A 24,030-nucleotide genomic window follows, 5' to 3' on the forward strand; every position below is an offset into this window, starting at 1 on the left:
GAAATAGAAACTGAGAGACTAAATTAAATCTCTAAATGTACTAAGTTATGTTTGAGTATTATGTTTGGTTTAAGATACTCATAAACATGGAAACTAAAGGATATATTTAAAATTTGAAAAGTTAAATAAGAGTACAATAACAACAACAACAAAGCCTTGTCCCACTAAGTGGGGTCGGCTACATGAATCAAACGACGTTATTGTGCTATGTCATGTATCATGTCTACAGAGAGACCGTTTACATGTAGGTCTCGTTTGACCACCTCATGGATAGTCTTCTTAGGTCTTCCTCTGCCTTTCGCCCTTTATCCATCTTCCATCTCATCCACCCTCCTGACTGGATGTTCTATCGGTCTTCTTCTCACATGTCCAAACCACCTGAGACGCGATTCAACCATCTTTTCCACAATGGGTGCTACTCCAACTCTCTCCCTTATATCTTCATTCCTTATTTTATCCAATCGCGTATGACCACTCATTCATCTCTGCCACACTCAGCTTATGTTCGTGCTCCTCTTTAGCCACCCAACACTCCGTACCATACAGCATAGCCGGTCTTATAGCGGTGCGATAGAATTTACCTTTAAGTTTTAAAGGCATTTTTTTGTCGCATATAAAACCAGATGCACTCCGCCATTTTGACCAACCTGCTTGGATCCTATGATTTACATCCTGTTCAATCTCTCCATTGTCCTGTATGATGCACCCAAGATACTTAAAACTTTTAACTTTTCGTAGGGTGTTTTCTCCAATCTTCACCTCTATATTGGGGTTTTCCCTTCTCAAACTGAACTTACATTCCATATATTCCGTCTTGCTACGGCTTATGCGCAGACCATACACTTCTAGAGCTTCTCTCCATAACTCCAACTTCTTATTTAGGTCTTCCCTTGACTCTCCCATAAGGACGATATCATCGGCAAAAAGCATGCACCATGGCACAGGCTCTTGGATGTGCTCTGTGAGTACTTTCAAGACTAATGTGAAAAGGTATGGACTTAAGGATGATCCCTGGTGTAATCCTATACCAATAGGGAATTCCTCTGTCACACCACCTTGGGTCTTCACACTAGTTGTGGCCCCATCATACATGTCTTTAATTGCCCGAATATATGCGATCCTTACTCTCCTCTTTTCTAAAACCTTCCATAAGACCTCCCTTAGTACCCTATCATACGCTTTTTCCAAATCAATAAACACCATATATAGATCCCTTTTATTACTACGATACCTCTCCATCATCCTTCTTAATAGGTATATCGCTTCAGTGGTAGATCTGCCTGGCATAAATCCAAATTGGTTCTCTGTTACTTGTGTCTCTTTTCTCAACCTCCGTTCTATCACCCTTTCCCACAACTTCATAGTATGACTCATAAGCTTAATCCCTCTATAGTTTCCGCAACTTTGTATATCCCCCTTATTCTTGTAGATAGGTACCAAGGTGCTCTTTCTCCACTCATCAGGCATCTTCTTTGACCTTAAAATCTCATTAAAAAGCATGGTTAACCAGTTGATGCCTTTTTCTCCAAGACCCTTCCAAACCTCAATCGGGATATTATCAGGTCCTACTGCCCTGCCATTTTTCATCTGCTTTAGAGCCTCTTTTACCTCGAAGTCTCGAATCCTTCGATAGTAGTCAAAGTTTTGATCTTCTTCCCTTGTGCATAATCGACCAAGGCTCGGAAGAGTCTTCTGTCCCTCATTAAATAACTCGTAGAAGTAACTCTTCCACCTTTCATTAATCTTTTCTTCTTGAGCCAACACCTCTCCATCCTTATCCTTTATGCACTTAACCTGATCCAAATCTCTCGTTCTTCTTTCCCGGCTCTTTGCGATTCTATATATACATTTTTCTCCTTCTTTCGTGCCCAAAGACTGGTAGAGACCCTCATATGCTCTTGTTCTTACTTCACTTACAGCCACTTTTGTCTCTTTCTTAGCCGCCTTATATTTTTCCCAGTTATCTGCATTGCGGCATAAAGACCACTCTTTAAAGCATTCCCTTTTTATCTTTATCTTTTCTTGTATGCTCACATTCCACCACCAGGACTCCTTGTCTCTTGGTCCTATTCCTTTAGATTCACCAAAACTTTCTTTTGCTGTTCTTCTAATAACTTCTGCCATCTCCCTCCACATCTCTTCCGCGCTTCCATTTCCATCCCACTTTGCCTCTTCTCCTACCCGTCTTAGGAAGCTTCTTTGTTCCTCACCTTTCATCCGCCACCACCTCGTCCTTGGGTTCTTTGTATGATGTCTTTTCCTCAACTTTTGCTCGACGCGAAAATCCATGATGAGCACCCTATGTTGTGTTGTCAAACTCTCTCCCGGGATAATTTTACAGTTAATGCAAAATTTCCGGTCGACTCTCCTCAACAAGAAGAAGTCGATTTGAGAGCTTGTCATGCCACTCTTATAGGTTATAAGATGCTCGTCTCTCTTTTTAAAACATGTATTTGCGATGAGAAGATCAAAGGTTGAGGAAAAGTCCAAAATAGTTTTACCCTCGGCATTGATCACCCCGAAACCATGGCCTCCGTGAATACTCCCATATCCAGTCACTTCTCTCCCAACATGGCCATTTAAATCTCCTCCTAAGAAAATCTTATCTCCCAAAGGTATGCCTTGAACCAAACTCTCTAGATCCTCCCAAAACCTTATCTTGTGTTGTTCGTCCGAACCCACTTGCGGTGCATAGGCGCTAATCACATGGAAAGCACCTCCCTCCACCACAAGTTTGATAGAGATGATCCGATCTCCCACCCTCTTGACATCCACTACGTTCTTCTTCCACTGCTTATCCACAATTATTCCAACCCCATTCCTATTCTTCACCTTTCCTGTATACCAAAGTTTGAAACCAGAAGTATCCAACTCCCTAGCCTTTGCACCAACCTATTTCGTTTCTTGTAGGCACATAATGTTAATCTTCCTCCTTGTCATGGTGTCCACCACCTCCATGGACTTTCCTGTTAGAGTGCCTATGTTCCATGTCCCAAATCTCAACCTTCTGTCGCTTCGACCTTTACCTTTTACTTTGTGAACTAGCTTATTTACCCTCGTCTGTTCACGAAAACGCGAGAACCCTTGCTCATTTAACACTACATCCGGGCACCGATGCAGCGGCTCTTGCTTTGACACCGTACTCGAGCCATACGGCGCGTTGCTTCCGGGCAACGACCTAGCTTTAGCGCAATAATGTCTTTGATTCATGTCATGGGGTTCGGCTATATTTTTATGTTGGTTGCCGAAGACTTAACACAACCCTCCTCTTTTATTCGGGCTTGAAAAAAAATGTTATTAAAGTTTTAGTTTCTGTTCCTAAAAATTTTAGTCTTCTGTGTTTCTACTTGTTGGAGGTTTTGAAAGGGTTGAAATTTTGGATCTCGAGACTAAAATTTTAGTTCGTCTCTAATTACCAAACACGATATTTAATCTCAATCTCTTATTTTCGGTTCCGGTCCTTAAAAACAAAGGCAATCTTTATGGACATTGATAACTCATTTTTTTTTGTAAACCTTATATTTTTAGCTCTATTGATTACAGATTAATATTTGATGGATGGATATTTTCACAATTAATGGCAATATATAAAATTTGATGAGATTATGATTACAGATATGCTATGCTGATTTTTTGTTTTAATTTATATATAAAGTTTAATCAAGATATATTGATAATATAAAAGTTTATATTTAGATAGGTCGGGGAAAATCCTATTAGATCTGCTACATATTCAAATAATATTGTCATTCAAGTCTAACTAAATAATCCAACACCAACAAAAACCACTCATTAAAAAGAGTGTGATTATACGCGTACACACCATTTACGTTATTGTTGTCGTCGTGGTCTTCTTCTTCGCATTCCTCCTCCTTCTTCTCATTCTCTTTTTGCTCCTTCTCCTTTTCCTTTTTCTTCTTCTTCGCGTGTTTTTTCCTCATCATCATTTTTTTTGTTGCCGCTGTTATTGCTGTTATTGTAGTAGAAAGCGAAGGAAGAAGCGGAGAAAGAATTTTGAATTGTGCAGGAGAACAAATCCAAATGCACCTTAATTCACTCATAAATGAATCGGAATTATATAATGATTGCGACATAATTACCTCAAAAATGAACCGAAATTTACCATAATCATTGCGACACATAAACTTAATTCGAAAATAAGCACACAAACAAGACTGAATCATGAATAAAAACACATCCAAAATCAATTTTAGATCAAACGTCATTAATATGTTTCTTCTTCTTTTTTGTTTGATATTTTCTTCTCTTTTTCTTGGTTTTATTCATCTCAAGAGAATAAAAAAAAAAATAAGAAGGTGAAGATGAAGAAAAAAAAAGATGAAAAAGAAGAAGAAGAAACAGTAGAAGATGAGGAGAAAAAGGAGAAAGAGTTTTAAATTGTGCAGGACAACGAGTCCAAATGCACCTTAATTCACTCAGAAATGAATCGAAATTATATAATAATTGCGACACAATTAACTCAGAAATGAATCGAAATTACAAAATGGACTGCGATATAATTAACTTAGAAATGAAACAAAATTACATAACAATTGCGACACAATTAACTCAGAAATAACCGAAATTACATAATAATTGCAACACATAAACTCAGTTCGAAAATAAGCGCACAAACAAAACTGAATCGTAAACAGAAACACATCTAAAATCAATTTTGGATCAAACAACATCATCATGGCAAAAATTCAACAATAACAATAACAATAACGACGATAACGATAATGACAATATGTATAACAAAGAAGAAGAAGGCATGCGTGAATTTGAAATAAGAAGAAGAAGCATCAGTGTGAGGGGAGAAGAAAATGAAAAAAAGAAGCGCATAATCTAAAATTGCTTGGATAAATTTGGATGTTAAAATTACTAGGATGTGGAGAATAACTTAAATTCATAACCTATGAACCGAGAAGTTCTTACTTGCAAAACTCTCCGTGCTGTTAACAAAAAGAAATGTTTAATTACTCTGGCGGTTCTATAGTTTCACTAAATTTTCAATTAGGTCGTTATACTTTTTTTTTTCTTTTCGATTGAGTTCCTATACCATCTCAAATTTTGTAATTAAGTCCCTACCTTGACAAAAACGATGGAATTAACAGAATATTTCGTTAAACAAACCGAATATGCCTAATACTTTGCTGAATATTCTGTATAGTTTAACAGATTATTCCATTAATTTCATCGTTTTTATCACGGTAGGGATTTACTTACAAAATCTGATATAGTATAGGGACCTAATTGAAAAGAAAAAGTATAGAGACCTAATCGAAAATTTGGTGAAATTACAGAGACCGACAGAATAATTAAACAAAAAAAAAAAAAACTCTCTTCTTGCTCTCTATGTCTTTTTTTTTTTAAGTTAAGAGTGAAATTTAAACTCGAAACCTTTAGGTGAGAAGAAGAGACTATGCTATTTGAATTATAGCTCGTTGGCTCTCTCTTCTTATCATGTCAATATGTAGTTACTATTATTTATTCAAATTAAAATTTAAAATGATTTACTATATTAGAAAAAACTAACCATAGTTCTTAACTAGATATTATCTCCTATAGTCCAACATTTTCATTCCTAATTATATATAACGATCACTCACGTTATGATGTCATAAAAATAATAGTTAACGATTATTAAATGGTTTGATATACTTGACGAAACTACTTAACATATGAACGCATTATATCTTTTTCACATTCAGATTTTTCCAGATGAATAATTACCAAATATATATGCCTTCACTCCTCATAGCTTTGAGATCGAATATTCTTTTTCCAAATTTCTAATTTACAGCGGCATATATTTCTCCTCCATTTGTGTTACCTATTCATAAATTTCGTTCATTTCAGGGCTCATATCCTTTGAAACCTTTCGATCTTGTTAATAGCATTATTTAGTTATCAACATTTAAAAGTATAGAATAAAATATATTTTTGGATCAGTTTAATTTCTATGCATGCATGTAACTCTTTTACACCAAAGATGTTCGATGCAGAATTTTATTGTGATAATATCTGATTAGATGTCAATTTTAAAATTATTTTATACTGAGAGTGCAAAAAAGTATACTATGTTATGCGACATCACTTAGGTTTCACTAAAATTCAAGATAATTCATTAATAATGAAAAGTGAGAACTACATGAGTAGAGAGAGTTCTCTTGTTGTGTGACAAAGATCAAAAGAGTGTTAAACATAAAATTCCTAAAACAACTAAAAAGAAAAGAAAAAATAAAATCATAAACCAATAATAAATAGCATCTGAATTTATTTGTTCATCCCAGTTGCATCCTTCACAGCTTCAGCAGCTCCTTGGGCCTTTGCCTTCATCTGCTGACCAGTCTTCAAAAAATAAAAGAGCATATTTACTCCCAACAAGAAATAAAAAACAGAAAAATGTTTTTATTGTTTTAACTATTTTCAAATAAAATTTTGAAAAGAAAAAATATAAAAATTAAAAAATATTTTCTCAAACCAAATAAATATTAAATCAGTGATGATAATCACTAATTTAAAAAAAAAATTAATTTTAACGCACTGATAATGTAAAATGTTTTACACCATTTACGCGGTCAATATAAAAGATTGTTATTTTTTTTAATATGATATTATGTGATTGGATATATGTATAAAACGGTTTTACAGTCAAAATTAAATTCTTAAAAAAATAGTGACAATCTTTCATCCATGTATATATATATTTCAACTCATATATATTGTCAAATTTAAAATGAGTAGAACCTCTTGCATGGATTCCTTAGCAGACTGAGCAGAATCGCAAGCCCTGTCTATCATGTTCTCACACTTTTCCTGTATGTAATACAAAAGATCTAAGAGTGAAAAACAATAATTTTGATAGAATTAGTACTAGTGGTCCAACACAAAGTTTAGTAATTTTGATATTCATGATAACATTTTTCAAGAATATGTCTATATATAAAATCAATTTGATAAATAATACAATCAATTCTATAAATAATATAATACAATTAAATTTATATTTATAATTAAAATAGAAATAAAAGTATAAAAATACAGTGGTAGAAAAAATTGTATTTATAAAAAATTAATTATACTATTATAAAAATATTTCATTATTATTCTGTGAAAAATTTGATTATTTTACTAGTTAATTACTTTATTAAAAAATGTAAAATATATAAATATTTATACATACATAACAATAATATGTGTGTGACAAGTGATTTTTAGTTTTTATAAGATTTTTTTTGTTGCTTACGTAATCCTCCAATCCGACTGGACAAAAACTAATCCGTCGTAAATCTGAGTTTTATTTAAGGATTTGCTGTTTGCCAATGGATTGCTGTATACACAAGCTGGCGAGATTCGAATTCTCGACACTTGTTTAAACAGACAAGTAACCTGAACCACTCGACTAACCCAAATTAATTTTTTATAAAATTAACTAAAAGGGAAAATAACCTGAACTTGGCCCTTGGCCTGTCCAGCATTGAAAGCTGCCCTGTTGGAGTCCATAATTCCTTCAACAATATATAAATTAATTAACAATCAAGTGAAATTGGAAAAGCAAGAATTGTATGGGTTGAGATGAAGGTAATAATATTCTGCATTTGGTTGATATTTATAGAGGGTTTTCATTGGCTAACTGAACTTCACTTACCCCACTTTCAAGGGTACACGTGGCATCATACCATTTTCTTTTAGAGACTCTTGTATTTGTTCATATGGCTAGACTAGATCGGTTGACCAGGATCTATGTGAAGGAGAACCTGCTATTTTAAGGATACATAATTTTCTAGCCACAAACAAAACTAGTATTCATTATTGACCAATATATTACAACCATTGTTTTGTATTACTAACTCCATACTATGCTCATCTAATATATCTTTCATAGATTAATTGATGGTAGCAATAATAATTCATCACACATTAATTGATGTGGTGTTTGTTGACTTTTTCAACCCAATATTTCAACCATAACATCAGATTTTATAAATAACTCATATTTGAAGATATTCACCGTTAAAATAAATAGGTTTCATTAGTTTTATTTACCAGAGACTTGCTTATTTTATTTAATTATGGATCTACAATTTTTTTTCCTGAATATATGTATAAATATGAGTTGTTTTGTTTTGTTGGATTTGTATTAATCTAAAAGCTTTTCTTTAAGTGTTACCTTATTAATAGACAATGGGGAACGAAAATAATAGGAAGCATTTGTTCAAGCAAGCAAGGGTATTTAAAATAACAAGAAAATTTTTAAAATCATGAAAGAAAATTCCTCGACATAAATCTTATGCCATTAATTAAGTGACATTGATAATGAAAGTGGTAATGAAATTAATAAAACTATGAAAGAATAATACAAAAAATAAAAAATTTTTATTGTATGTTGTTTCTAATATAGAAAATAATACTACTTATTTATACTAAACTGATTTTAAATTTTAAAATAAGTTAAAATAATCCGAATTTCTAGATGATTAACAAATTTAGAAAAGGATAAACATAACGAATAAAAATAAGATAAGAATTTAATATGAAAAAATAAGAAAGAAAAGATGAAAATTTTTTATGGTAGATTGTTGTTGTTTTTGATATAGAAAACAATGCTATTTATTTACACTAAATTGATTTTGAATTTTAAAATGAGTTAAAACAATCCGAATCTCTAGATGATTCTACTAGAGAAATATAAACATAACAAACTTAGAAAAAGATAAGCATAATAAATAAAAATAAGATAAGAATTTAATAAAAATACCCTAATTAAGATGGATGGTGCTAATCAGACATTTGAAGGAAGAAAATGATGCTTTATAACTTAAAACTAAGAGTTTAATTTTGATACATTGAATAGTGTAAAACGTTTTAAGTGCAATCACAACTGTTCTTTTGGATAACTATTTATGCCGTTAATATAAAAAGTAGTTATTTTTGCTAATATAACGTTATGTGGTTGAATACATGTGTAAAATTAATTGTGTTAGAATTTCAAGTGTAAGTTGTTGGTTTAAGAGTCAAACATTAGTTAGAACTCAGAAGTACATGTAATATGGAAGATTCGTAAATCAATTGTTTCAATAATTTGATTGAAAGAAATATAAACAGGTGAAGTTCAACAAATTATAAGACTTAATACAAGTGATAGTTGTTTCGGTTGTTTTCGAATTCAATCTTTAGAGTAATGTGTATATAGTATGTTTTATTATCAAAATGAGGGATCACGAAACCTTAATAATAATAATAATAATAATAATAATAATAATAATAATAATAATAATAATAATAATAATAGATAAAGGTTAAATTATACAATTGGTCTCTACATTTTCAGTAAAATTGCAAATTGGTCCCTATACTTTAAAAGTTTGTAATTGGGTCTTTAAAGATAATTAAAATTTGTAATTTAGTCTCCGTCGTTCAAAAAATGCTTGATTTAACAGAATATTTTCAGTATATTCTCTATTTTAACAGAATATTCTTAGCATATTCTGAGAATATTCTGTAAAATCAACACTTTTTGACCACAGGAATTAAATTATAAATTTTAATTCTCTTTAGGGATCCAATTATAAACTTTTAAAATGTAGAGACTAATTTGTAATTTTACTAAAAATGTAGGGACCAAATGTATAATTTAACCATAGATAAACTAGTGGAATAAATTTAGAAGTCATTGATATTGAAGTGAACCTAAATAAGAAACTAGAAAATAGATAAACATAAATGCGAGCAATGATGATACCATTAAAGTTTTACATTGCATCACATCATTTTTATTCAAGGTGAACACAAAAACAGTCTAATAATATCTTTTGAGGAAGCTTTTGAACCATTTTGCAGAAAGCTTATTATATCTCTTGTGACCATTTTTGTAATCCACATAATTTAGTCCAAATCTCACAGTGTAACCTGCACTCCATTCAAAGTTGTCCAGCAATGACCATGCAAAGTATCCTTTCACATTTGCACCATCCCTTACAAATCAAAATGGTAAAGTTTAACAGATACTTCAAAAAGAAAAGATTGAATAAATATATATAATGAAAAGCAATAACTTCTTACTTAATAGCATGTTGAAGATAAAAGAGATGACGATAATAAAAATCAACTCTGAAGGTATCTAAAAGGGCCTCCTCAAGTGACAGTGTTGGATCATTGTACTCATCAATACCTACAATTTCAACTCTGCTATGATTCATACAACAAATTAAAACATGTAGTGCAATAATGTTATAATGTAACTTTATTTTTACCATTTTCTGTGATATAAATCAAGGGGTTGTTGTACTTTTTCTTGGTGTGAAGCAATAGTTCTCGAATTCCTTTTGGATAAACATATAACCAAGTTGAAGCAGCCTGCACATAAATATGATAATGTCAATCTTATGTTACAGAAAACAAAACATATAATAAGTTACAAATTAAATTTGATTTTGCTACACATATACATACCCTTGGACCTATAGGAACACCATTGCGTTCAGCTGCCATTATTATAGAAACAATTTACACACCATTAGCAAAGTCTAACATATATATATTAAGATTAATTGAAAGATAAAGAAAAGTGTCTTTACTTGCAAAATTGACATGAGAATCAGTGGCATAATTTGGTTTTGCAGACAATAGTTTAGGTGCATTGGAAGCATAGTTGGTTGTATAATAGTTCAATCCAATGAAATCATATGAATGTATGAGTTGCTTAGATTGCTCTTTAGAGAACTTAGGCAATCTACTTCCAACTATAGATTTCATGCTTTCTGGATAATCTCCTGTTGTCAAAGGTTCCATAAACCTATATAAAATAACAAATAACTCTTTTACTTAGATTCTAAGAAAAAAAAATCAATAATTTAAAAGCAGGGGTATTAGTATTAGTATTAGGATTAGTACTTACCATCCATACATAAAGTCAAGTGATCTTTCAGCAGCAGTTATATCAAGTGGACTATTTGAAAATGGCATAAACCAATGAGACACCAAGGTTATGCCTATGGAGCCTTTTTGAGATGCCTGCATTTGTCAAACAGAATATAATCTTTCGAATATGACGAAAATTTGATAATTGTTTCAAACTTGTAAGGCTAAGAGTGAACCTGATATTTGGTCTTGTAGAGTTGCACAGCAGCTGCATGAGCAAGAAGTTCATGGTGTGCAACCACATAAGGTTCTGTTCCTGAATCGCCACCGGTGCAGTTTTGGTTCAACCATTTGGAACATCGACCTGGTGCCTTCACACCAGTTGCATAGCCACCTTGGCTATAAGTATATGGTTGATTAAAAGTTATCCAATGTTTCACTTTATCTCCAAATGCTTTGAAGCAAACATCCACATAATCTTGATAATCATTTCTAGAATAATAATGATAATTAGTCATATTATGAGTCAAATAAATCTGCATAGTATATAGTATCTTTGATTCTTTGTGAATGTTGAAACTTTACAGTACTCACACAATGCGAGGACTTAAGAAGCCACCATACTCATCCTCCAAAGCTTGTGGAAGATCCCAATGGAAAAGAGTAACAAATGGTTTTATGCCTGCAAAAGAGAAAGAAAACTGTTAGGGAAAATTAAAAACAAGTTGGATGGAATTATTTTGATGATGACCTTTAGAGAGTAGCTCATTGAAGAGGCTGTTGTAATGATCAATTCCTTGTTGGTTTATGCCTCCACTAAGCTTTCCTTCTGTTTGTGGCAAATGTGAAATGGTTAATCAATGCAAAAGAGTAATTAATTACTTATTAATTAACTAACTAAATAAATGTCAGGTATTTATCAATGGGTGAAAACTCATGTGCAGTTAACTTTATGTGAAATTAAAGTTAAATGATTTGACAGGTTTGACTAAATTTTCATCTAATGACTCTAAACTATCAACTAGGGGTGAGCACGGGTCGGTTTGGTTCGGGTTTATGGTAAAATTAGAACCGAACCAATCAAAATGTGATTGGTTCGGTTTGGTTCGGATTTGTATTTTTTTTATATATGTACCCGAACCAAACCAAACCGATTAAGAACGGATTGGTTAGGTTTCGCACCTCCAAAACCGATACCCGAACCAATCACTAACAAAAGTCATCGGTTTGGTTCGGATTGGATCCAATTACCCGTTGGTTTCAGAACCAATTTAATTGGTTCGGTTCGGGTTCGGACGGGTAATTGGATACCCGCTATCCGTGCTTACCCCTACTATCAACTTCACATGAAATTAACTGTGATGACTCACTTGGGAGTATCCTAGGCCAAGAAATGGATAATCTGTAAGCATCTAGATTCAAATCCTTCATGATCCCAACATCTTCCTTATAGTGGTGATATTGGTCATTTGCAACATCTCCATTGCTTCTATCTTCTATCTTTTCTGCATGTTGTTTCCACAGTAAATTAATTATATACTTAGTAAAGTAATTAAATATGTAAAATTACAGATTATTAAACATGTAACGTTGTCCTTTTTCATTGAATAGGAAAGAAGAAAATCTAGTAATGAATAGAGAGAGAAACAGAGTTGTTAAATTACCTGGATATTTATGGGTGAAGGTATCCCAAATACTTAAGCCTTTACCACCTTCAAAAGCAGCACCTTCATACTGTAAAATATAAGGTTATTATTATTATTATTATTATGAGTAACTTAATTGGACAACATTACTTGTAATTTAGAACATTTGAGACTATTGTTTTTGGAGGAATTTAATTACTTGTTGGAAAAAGGCACAATATATAGATAGCTAACTTAACTATTGAACCATAACTACACATTTCAATAAATTACAAAAATGATCTGACTTGGCATTATTTGAGTTAACTAAATATGAATTTTGATCCCATAAGAACCTGGTAGGATGCAGATGAAGCTCCAAAGATGAAACCTGGTGGGAAGCTGCTTCTGTTGAGTGAAGAAACATCAAGAATGGGGGAAACCGGTGGAGCTACTTTTGCAGTAGAAGATGAAGTGGTTAAAAGAGCAAAGAAGACAACAAGTAAAACGTTGTCCAATTCCATAACTATGTATGTGTGTGATTATTAAGCCTCTACCTTTATATAATCAACAATGGAAGTGGTGGATCACCCTCGTCACCAGCCTAGAAGTGAGTGACGTCGGCTCATGAACTAGCTCGAGTTAGACTCGTTAATAGCTCGATAAGCTGAACTCGTGAGTCGGTGAGGTTGAAATTAAGTTCATAAATTAAATGAGCCGAGAAGCTCAGCTCATTAGCTTGTGAGTAAACTTGATTATATATATATAATATTAAAAGTGTAGATTAAATACATATAAGATATGCGTATTAATAATATATATATATATATATATATATATATATGTTTTTAATTATTTAAAATTTTATAGTAATTTTTTATATATAATTTTGATGTAAAAATAAATAAAAAATTTATAATTAATAGATAGATAATATATAAAATTGATCTTTTTTAATATTTTTAATATATATAAGTTATAATTTAGTGATATAAAATTATAGATTTTGTTCCTATTATTTAAGCTAGCTCATGAGCTTAAGTTAACTCTTGAATTTTTGTTGAGCCAAACTTAAGCTTAGTCTAGCTCGGCTTGCTTCTGACCCTACTCGTCACATTTACACCATCTTAATGACATCAAAACTAAAAACAGGTCTTATCAAAAAAAAAAAATACAAATATATAGAAAAGTGAAAAATACAATAATCCACTTTTATACTTCAATTCCATACACAGAGATTTATATAATTTACATCAAACTATATTTAATCCATCTATTATCAAGTGAGAAAAGCCTTAAGACAATGTAGTATAACTAATTGAATTAGTTCATCATTATAATTGAATTAGCTCATGTTGTTAAGGATTATTAGTGCCCCACGTTATCATAAAAAAATCCTTAAAAAGCCAAACAAATTGCTCCAGCTGTTCGTTCACATTTATGGAACTTGGAAGAGTACCAGGGTCTATATATATATATCAGCTTTTCTTTTTCAATAATTTATGTGATTCACGCTGCTTGGAGAATCTTTTCTTAATTATTATAATACTGTATTCGATGTCAAACTTTATGTGATTCACGTTTACTTTCATTTGGTGCACTTTTATATATTCTGTTTTTTAGTGAAGTTGAAATTATTTACATTCATAACCAAAGGAGAATGCAGATGTTCTTCCATGGATACAATTTTAACATTTCTACACTTTTAGATACTTACGTTAAAAAATGTGAAACTTATCAAATTTATTTAAGATATACTTTGATATTATTATTTTTGTGAGTATATATGTATATAAATAGTTAGAATTTCATTCATGTGGTGATGGACTGGTGGTAACCCACATCTACATTATGTTGGAAAATATCAATCTACATATGCTCAGCATGTATACTCAAAATGGGCTTTAAATTAACCAATAATATATATTAAAATATAAATATACATTAAAAATGAAGTTAAATACGATTTTCATTTCTAAGATATAGGTCGAAAGTTTTTTTTATTTTCAACTTTTGTTTACATACAAAATTGTCTCTAAAATTTAAAATCAAGTTTTAAAATTGTCATTTTTACTTAAACATTAAAATTTTGGACCAAATTACCCATAACAAAAAAATTATAAAATAAAAGATAAAAAAAGAGAATATTTCTATTCCTAAGGAAGAAGAAGAAGAAGCTATCCATAATTTACATCTGTCTTTACTTCTGCCGCCACCTCGGTACAATTTTGATCCCAAAGGTAAGGACGATTTCAAAATCAAGTTAAATTTTAAGGACAATTTTGTATGAAAAAAATTAGAGATGAAAAAATTTTTAAACTATACCTTAGAGACCAAATCGTACTTAAACCTTAAAAATATATAAAATAATACATATATATTAATTAATTTAGTAGATAATTTTGAGTGTGTTATGGTATTTTTTATTATATCCATATATATAAATTCATGGTTAAAATTTCTTCCTCCGTTTTTGTGTACTAAAAATCAAAATTATTTATTTTTACCAGATTGAATGAAGAGTGATCAATAACAGCTTATATCAAAGAATTTTATATCTATAGCTATAGTTTCAATATATATATTGAATAGGAGGATCTTACTCAATGGATTATCGTACTAATAATTGCTTTACTTTGTAGGCTTTGAAGTTTTACTTTTCTATGTGTATCGTTAGTTTGTACCCATTTGTCTTTTATATGTGTATTTTAGTTTAATCTTTTTTGAATTAAAAGTTTAATTCCGTCTATATATAACACTACTGTTAGAATGTTAGTTTATTGGAATATCATACTAATTGCGTTACAACAACAAGAATAATAATAAATAAACAAATTGAAAAGATACATCTACATATCACTAGAATTATGATATATAGTCATTCAAGGTTTACATAATATTATTTATTGGAATCACTAGAATTGTAATGTAAGTCTAATATTATAGAAAATATTTTAAGTGCACCGAAAATATCAGTACTCTAGTTGTTTTAACCGTTGATCTAAATTATAAAAAATATATATAATATATATTAATTGAAATCAACGGTTAAAATAACTGATGCACCGGTACTCTCCGGTGCACTTGAAATGTTTCCAATATTATATTTTGTGAGAAAGTTCTTGAACCATTTTGCAGACAGTTTATAATGTCTTTTCGAACCATTATTATAATCCACAAAAATTGATCCAAATCTTGATGTGTATCCTGAATTCCATTCAAAGTTGTCCAATAATGACCATGCAAAATATCCTTTCACATTTACACCATCCCTTGAAAAAAAAAATTGAAAACAAAATTAGAGAATTTTAAAAGGAAATTAATGAAGGTTGAATAATTAATTATATGTATAAGAAGCTACTAACCTTATTGCAGAGTTGACATAAAATAGATGATCACGATAATAATCAATTCTAAAAGTATCATTAAGAGCTTGTTCAAGTGATAGTGTTGGATCATTGAACTCATCTACTCCTATAAATTAATTAAGTGACCAAAACAATTAAGAATGAAAAAAAAAAGATAATTTTTTAAAGTAACAAAAATATGAGTTTTTTTTTTTTTATCTTACCATTTTCAGTGATATAAATCAAAGGGTTGTTATATTTTTCCTTGGTGTAAAGTAATAGTTGTTGAATTCCCTTTGGATATACATATAACCATTTGGAAGCAGCCTACAAAAATTATAAATATATATAATGCTAGGTATAATAATAAAAGATAATAAATAATATGTATCTTTTTTCAATTATTTGATGCAACTATAACTATATACAATACACACCCTTGGGCCTATGGGAACTCCATTGCGTTCAGCTGCCATTAAAAAAAAATTAAAGAAAAAAAAAATAAGAAGTGACATTAATAACCATAATGATAGAAAAATAAAAAAAAAATCAAAATTTGTTTTATTTAATTTTTATTAATTATTATAATAATTAATAAAAATTAAATAAATAAATAATTAATAAAAAATAAATAAAATAAATTATTTTTGAATAATTTATTTTTGTTATAAAATATTTTGGCATTAGTAAACTGCACATATATGGTAAGTAAATAGATATGAAAAAATGTTTGCTTACTTGTAAGATTGGCATGAGAATCAGTGATGAAATTGGGTTTGGCATTTGTGAGGTCAAGTGAGTAAGCAGCATAGTAAGTGGTATAATAATTGATCCCAATAAAATCATATGAACCTTTGACTATTTGAACTTCCTCTGCTGAGAATTTAGGCAATCTACTCCCAACTAAGGATCTCATGCTTTCAGGATAATCCCCTTTTGTTAATGGATCTATAAACCTGTCATAAAAAAATCAAAATGTAGTTAATCGATTAAAAAATTATAATCATATTTTAGTTAATAAAATAATTTTAAAAATTATATTTATATTTTTTAAAATTGGTTAACGAAAATTAAATATAAAAAAAAAAATCAATTTTTAACTAATTATCCAAAATTAAAATCAAATTTTAAAAAATTTTAATTTTAATTTTTTAAGATTAAGAATTTAATTTAAAAAAAATATTTTTAAAAAAATTGTTTTATTTTTAATCCAAAAATCAGTTTTAATTTCTAAAAATCAGTTTTTTCATTCAAAACCAGTTATTTTTTTAACATAGTCTTTATTTTTATAACCGGTTAAAAATTAATTTTTAAATTTTATAATCGGTTAATAACTAATTTTATTATATAAAACTAATTTAATTAATTAACTAAAATTAAATTTTTAATTAACAAAAAACAGGTTTAATTTTTAGATTAACCAAACTATATATTGTCCTAGTATATAGCAATATTTGCATAAAAACAACCTAAGATAGAGGAATAAAAAGCACCCATATTTGTTTATTTATTCAGAACCCACCCTCTTTTTAGAGGCTTAGTAGGGACAAACAGGCTCTGGAAATGAACTAATTAATAAGTATATTTACTTAATTAAACCAATAAATGAACTAATCACTAAATACATGATTACTAAATTCAATTCAATTCAAATAATTATTGGCTCTAGAAAACGATTAAATTTTTCATGTAAAGTTTATTAATAAGGATATTTAGTTATTTACCATCCAAACATAAAGTCAATTGCTCTCTGGGCAGCATCTTGGTCAAGTGTGTTATTTGAAGTTGGTAGAAACCAATTAGACACCAAAGTTATGCCTATGACTCCCTTTTGAGATTCCTGCTTATGTACAAATAAATAATAAAAATACAATAAAATTATTTATTTTAAAAATATAAACTAATAAAAAGATATACTTAAATCTCTAACACGTTCTTTTATAAGAGGGCCTATTTTTTTTAATCTATATCAATTTTTTGGATAATTTTTTTATTTGTCTTATATTAAAATTTTTTTTGAGATTAACAAAAACCAAAGTTTAAATATTTTGACGATAGAAATGCTGATATCATATTATAAAATTAAGGAGATATATGAATAGTTATAACCATAACAAATAATAATTATTATTTGATCTTAATTGGTTGAATATTAAATCAGCGGTGATGATATATAATCAAATTATTTTAGTAACTAAGTTGGTCTAATAAATTATTGCTATAATAAAAATCAATTCAAGAAAAGAAAGAGACACATAAGAAGAAGAAGAAAAACAACTTAGTTAAATTGGTAGCTATTTAGATAAAGACGTTTAAAATGATTTTTTTTTTAAATATTTTTTAGTAATTAAAATTCAATATATATAATCAATTAAATTGTATTCTTTTTATCAAAATTAGATTAGATAAATTGATTTGGCCGAAAAATTAATAAATCAAACATTGAATGAGCTAAACCTCAAAGTGATTCCTGAGATTCACGATTTGCACCAATTTAGTCCCTAACTTACCAATTGCACCATTTATGTCTCCGACTTTGTTAAAATTGTACCAGAGTCGTCCCTCCCCACATCTCCGGCCAAATTGACTACCGCCGGCAGTGACATGGCGCTGAGATGCCACGCTGGATGCCACGCTGGATCACTTTTTGGCGCTAAAAATATGGATGGATGGAACGACGTCGTTTGATATACGTTTAGAAACAAAACCCAAATGGTGCAATTGGTAAGTTAGGGACTAAATTGGTGCAAATCGTGAATCTCAGAGATCACTTTGGGATTTAACTCAATATTGAATCGGTATAAATTAATATTTTTTTTTATAAAAAATGACTAAAATACTCTTATTATATATATTTTATAATTTTAAACTCTAAATCCTAACCCTATGGCGACATAGAGAGAAGAAAAAAATTGGAATTTAGGATTCTCAAAATTATATAATAATAATAATAGTATTTTAGTAATTTTTTTATAATAGAGATATTATAGTTATTTTTTATAAAAAAATATCAATTTAGATTGGTTCAAGGTGTAATTTACTGATTTTTTAATTAAATTAATTTGTTTAATCTAATTTTAACAAAAATAATACTATTTAATCATTATATGTATTGAATTTTAATTACTAAAAAATATCTTTAAAAAACACGTTTTAAACATGTTTACGCGAGTAACTCCCAGTTAAATTTGTTTACAAAAATAACTTGTTCACGTATGGTTTCTCTACATAATAGAGTACCTGATATTTTGTCTTGTAGAGTTGCACAGCAGAAGCATGAGAAAGAAGTTGATAATGTGAAACCAAATAGGGTTCAGTAGCAGAATCACCAGCACCACAATTTGGATTCACCCATTTTGAACATCTACCAGGTGCATACATACCCCTTCCATACCCACCTTGGCTATATGACCATGGTTCATTCAATGTTATCCAATGCTTCACTCTATCTCCAAATTCCTTAAAGCAAACCTCCGCATAATCTCGAAAATCATCTCTAAAAACAAATTATAATAATTATATAATACCTTGCTTTATTATTTTGGGTGAAAATTATTTTATTTTTTAATTATAGCACTTACATAATGTTAGGACTTAAGAAGCCACCATACTCGTCTTCCAATGCTTGGGGAAGATCCCAATGAAAAAGAGTTACAAATGGTTTTAGACCTGCATAAATATAATTTCATTGAGATTATTATTCATAGATATATATATTGATCGTTACAAAAATAAAAAATGTAAGGATCCATGTGTAAAACCTTGAGTATAATAATTAGAACAGTTAAAAAAAGATCAAATATTTGTTAATTTTGTCTTTAGAAAATGATTTAATTACTCTTTCGTTTCTTATAGTTTTATCGAATTTTTAATTAAGTTTTTATATATTTTTTTAATTAGATCCTTATATCATATCAGATTTTATAATTAAGTCTCTATCGTGACAAAAACGTTGAAATTAATGGAATATTTTGTTAAACTATATAGAATATTTAGTAAAGTGTTAGGCATATTCGTTTTGTTTAACGGAACATTCCGTTAATTGCAATATTTTTTTCACGGTAAGGATTTAGTTACAAAATCTGATATGATATAGAGACTCAATAAAAAAAAAGTATACAGACCTAATTGAAAATTCAATAAAACTATAGAGACTGACAGAATAATTAAATCTTAAAAAATTAAATGTGATAAATTGATTCCTAAAAAAATATAATGATGAATCAAATTATTTCTTCTACTAATTAAATGATAGTATATTGTAAAATGATTATTTCACATAGTAAGTGATGAAAAAAATAATTTAATTCATAATTGTATTTTTTAAACACCAATTAAAAATATTTAATATTTTAAAAACTAAATTAATACACATTATTATTTAATCTTTGAGTAAAGGACTATTTTGATATTAACCCTAAAAAACTGTGCTTATTCTAACCATTTGATAGTAACTCATCAATGAGATTGTTGTAATATTTGATTCCTTCTTGATTTATGCCTCCACTAAGCTTTCCTTCTGTTCACATCAAATTTATTTAAAATAGTTAATAACATGAAAGATCTAATCAAGCCAAATGAAAGTAGCTAACCATTTATTATTACTTACTTGGGAGTATTCTCGACCAAGAGATAGAGAATCTGTAAGCATCTAAATTCATATCCTTCATTATCCCAACATCTTCCTGTGTATATATATATGGACAAGAATCAATTTTTTTTAATGAAATAATAATAATCAAGAAAAAATAAACCTATATATATATAGGAATTAATAATGTGAAGATTTTCTTTTTACTCTATATTTATATCATAGAGTTTTACTTTATATATGTTGCAATCGATTCATCACTATTATTTTAATGTGGATTTTTATTTTTTTTTCTTGAATATATTCTCCTTAATTTTGGTGTCATTTGGAATTTAATATATTATATATCATACCTTGTAGCGGTGATATTCATCAATTGCAACATCTCCATTACTTCTATCTTTTATCCTTTCTGTGTGTTGCATGTAATAATTGTCAGATATGATCTTATAATTAAGGGTCCTACTCCACTACTATAACAATAAATTAATAATCAAGACACTAGGAAACAGTTTACTAATTATATAAACAAATATTTTTACAATAATATACCCTATTTTTTAGAATTATTATGTGTCAAAAAAAATTAAAATTCGTCAAAAAAAATAAATTTTGACATTATTTTAACTATAAAAATATGTTAATAAAAATTTTGTCAAAAATAGTATTTTTAACATATAAGTAATTGTAAAAAAAAGTTTAAATCTTATTTTGATAAATATTGGCCATCAAAGATAAATTGTTAAAAAAATTTGAGAATATATTTTTTGTGATACTTATTAACCGTCAAAAATCCTATTTATTTTGACACTTATTGACCATAAAAAGTTCTCAACAAAAATTTTTAATAAAGAATGAGATGAGATCTTGAAACTAAAGAATAAACTGAGATTTTGAAGATGAAGAATGAGTAGTGTGATCCCAAATTGAGAGCAGTGTGATGCCAAAATTGACGGAGCTCAACGAAGAAAAGGAATAATGGAATAAGTTGAAAACAAATAAGTGTCAAAATTAAAGAGTAATTTTCTACAATCAAATTATTCATAAAAAAAAAACATAGAGAATTTGACATTTGTGATATTTATCAAAAGTATATATTAACTTTTCCACTTAACTATGGCTGTTAAAAAAAATTACGTTAAAATAGCTCTCTTTTCTTGTAGTGTAATTACGAGATGAGATATTATATATAAATATGAAAAAATCATTTCTCCTAACTTTTTTTAATACTATTAGTATAGTTTTTACTACGTTATTTTCTAATTTAACAGAACTAATTTGCTATAAATTTAAACTCAATTTAAAAATTTGTGACTAATCAATAAGTTGTTTTGTTATTTAAGCAGACTAATGAGATAACTAACCAACTCCAGACAAGTTTGTTAAAATGCTGTTTCTTGTGTTAATTTTAAAAGTAAACATCATTTTTTTTATATTAGTAAACATCAACTTGAAAACAATGGTGTCTGGTCTTTTTTTCTTTTAAAGATGCATCTAAAATTTGATTAAAAAAAAAATGAGTTAGCAAATTAAGAAGGCATGCATATGGAGTAGTTACCTGGATATTTGTGGGTGTAGGTATCCCATATGCTCTCTCCTCTTCCTCCTTCTTTTGCTGCACCTTCATACTGTATTTCTTATATGATTAATTAGCTACATACCCTTCTTTAAACAAATAGCTAGAGAAATAATTATTTTTATATTTTTTTATAAATTTAAATTTTTTAAATAAGTAATTTTTATAAAGTATAATAAAAATTTTGGAATCTAATCATTATTATTCTTAAAAGAAAAAAAAATAAGACACTAAAAAATTGAATAAAAGAATTTATGCATAATTAAGGTTCAAATCTAGTTGAAAAAATATATTAAAAATAAAATTATAAATTTAAAACAATTTGCTCTCTCACACACATATATATAATATTTCAGCTAATATTTTTATATGAAAATAACTATTATAGCAATTGTCGTGTATTAATAATATTTGACAGACAATAAAAAATTAGTTTAAATAATTTAAAATTATCTTAATTATTGTTAGAATAATTAAATAATTTTAAATATAATAAATATATAATTACGAATGTTACATATACGAAATTATGGATGTTATGTTATATAAAATAACTTTAAATATTATCTTCTTAATATTATTATACATATATATATGCATTATGCATGGTAATGGGTAGATTTATACCTGGTAGGATGAGGAAGCAGTTCCAAAGATGAAGTCTTTTGGAAAAGAGGATCGGTTCAGAGAAGAAACATCAAGAATTGGGGAAGCTTCTTTATTTGCAGAAGAAGAAGTGATAATAAGAGCAAAGAAGGAGAGAGACACAAGTACCAAAATGCCCTTCTTATTGTTGGATTCCATAATTTCTTAGCTTCGAATTGAATATTGTATTGAGAATTTGTCACCCTTTTTATAACAAAAAACACGTAACCTTTATTAGGCTTTTAGTTTCTTTTGCTTATTATTAGTCATCCTTGTTGATCCACCTGTTATAATTAACTTAGTCGTAGCTGTTATATTATAACTAATAATTTGGATATCAAAGCTGCTATGTAATTTAATATCATAACCAATAAAAGAACTTTATATCTGTTATTACTAAATATCATAACCGATAAATGGTTATAACACATGTTTAATAACTTATAAAATAACATGAACAAAAAAAAGTATGTTCTAAATCCATTTCTTAACCTTGTAGTAACTACTTCAAACACTAATTTGAATAGTTGGATCGGAGTGCCTTTTATAGATACATATGTTTTGTGTTTTGTTTTATCTAAAATATAACTCAGAGAGTCCGAAAATTACAAGTAATTATTTAAAAATAGACGAACTATATAAAAAAGTTATTTCTCTATACAAGAACAATTATATTTTTTATAACTACCAAAGTCAGAAAAATGACCAAAACCTCAAAATACTTAGGATAATTTAAAAAGAAAGATAATAATTTTTTATAATGCTTAAAATTATATCCATAAAAAAAAATTGCTACAATTAACTTTTATTATATTCATTTATAATGTTATATTAAATTTTATAAAAAATAATGCAAAGTTATTTTAAAATTTGCTTTCATGCTTTGTGTGCTTTGAAGTTTTATACTATGTGTATAGTTGGTTTGTACCCAATTGTATGTCTAATTAATTGTTTAAATGTGTATGTTTAGTTTAATCTTTTGTGCATTAAAAGTTTAATTCCGTCTATATACATGATCATAATGACATAATGTAAGTCAATATCCATTTGTATAGGGAGACTTTCCGGTGTAGAAAATAAGCACTATTTTATCTCTATAGTCTCTAGATAGTAATAGGAGGATCTTAATCTTATTTGATTATCATACTAATTGCGTTACAACAACAAAAGTAATAATAAATTAATTAATTAATTAAAAAGATACATATACATGTAGTGGCACGATAACGTAAAACAATTTTAAAAGAAAATTACATGCAAGCAATTATGATACTTCTAAAGCCAATGAGTAATAGCTCAAATGGCATAATTTCCCCATACTCAATTAAGAGGTTGCGGGTTCGAGTCTTATATCTTTGGTAAAAAAAAATTATGATACTT

At 28.7% G+C, this 24,030-nt stretch overlaps 3 protein-coding genes across 5 annotated transcripts; all 3 read right to left on the reverse strand.

Moving 5' to 3' along the window:
- Window positions 1-6,136: 6,136 nt before the first annotated feature.
- LOC107622218 (stress-induced protein KIN2) lies at window positions 6,137-7,788 on the reverse strand. Its single transcript, XM_088485317.1, has 4 exons — window positions 7,655-7,788; window positions 7,456-7,514; window positions 6,754-6,822; window positions 6,137-6,354 (listed from the first exon to the last, which is right to left on the reverse strand). Exons 2-4 carry the CDS (start codon window positions 7,507-7,509, stop codon window positions 6,280-6,282), a joined length of 198 nt encoding a protein of 65 aa, XP_088341443.1. The 5' UTR covers window positions 7,510-7,514; window positions 7,655-7,788; the 3' UTR covers window positions 6,137-6,279.
- Window positions 7,789-9,705: 1,917 nt separating this feature from the next.
- On the reverse strand, window positions 9,706-13,130 carry LOC107623351 (beta-glucosidase 12). Its single transcript, XM_016325576.3, has 12 exons — window positions 12,848-13,130; window positions 12,531-12,600; window positions 12,237-12,371; window positions 11,618-11,695; window positions 11,461-11,548; window positions 11,103-11,358; window positions 10,904-11,019; window positions 10,584-10,801; window positions 10,459-10,490; window positions 10,260-10,362; window positions 10,069-10,177; window positions 9,706-9,980 (listed from the first exon to the last, which is right to left on the reverse strand). The coding sequence occupies exons 1-12, from the start codon at window positions 13,013-13,015 to the stop codon at window positions 9,806-9,808; spliced, it is 1,548 nt and encodes a 515-aa protein (XP_016181062.1). The 5' UTR covers window positions 13,016-13,130; the 3' UTR covers window positions 9,706-9,805.
- Window positions 13,131-15,316: 2,186 nt separating this feature from the next.
- Window positions 15,317-22,823, reverse strand: LOC107621308 (cyanogenic beta-glucosidase-like). Of its 3 annotated transcripts, XM_088485306.1 has the most exons (14): window positions 22,633-22,823; window positions 21,988-22,057; window positions 20,783-20,841; window positions 20,448-20,523; window positions 20,280-20,357; window positions 19,420-19,507; window positions 19,079-19,334; window positions 17,563-17,678; window positions 16,577-16,794; window positions 16,276-16,307; window positions 16,063-16,165; window positions 15,857-15,965; window positions 15,576-15,763; window positions 15,317-15,425 (listed from the first exon to the last, which is right to left on the reverse strand). In XM_088485306.1, exons 1-14 carry the CDS (start codon window positions 22,807-22,809, stop codon window positions 15,391-15,393), a joined length of 1,605 nt encoding a protein of 534 aa, XP_088341432.1. In that variant the 5' UTR covers window positions 22,810-22,823; the 3' UTR covers window positions 15,317-15,390. The 3 variants fall into 3 exon arrangements, with proteins under 3 accessions (XP_088341432.1, XP_088341428.1, XP_088341435.1); XM_088485302.1 differs by having other exon boundaries at window positions 15,317-15,763; XM_088485309.1 differs by lacking the exons at window positions 21,988-22,057; window positions 22,633-22,823 and having other exon boundaries at window positions 15,317-15,763; window positions 20,783-20,854.
- Between the last annotated feature and the right edge of the window lie 1,207 nt (window positions 22,824-24,030).

Source organism: Arachis ipaensis, chromosome B10, assembly GCF_059453495.1.
Source record: "Arachis ipaensis isolate K30076 ecotype BB chromosome B10, ASM5945349v1, whole genome shotgun sequence".
In the NCBI taxonomy this organism is placed as follows: Eukaryota; Viridiplantae; Streptophyta; class Magnoliopsida; order Fabales; family Fabaceae; genus Arachis; species Arachis ipaensis.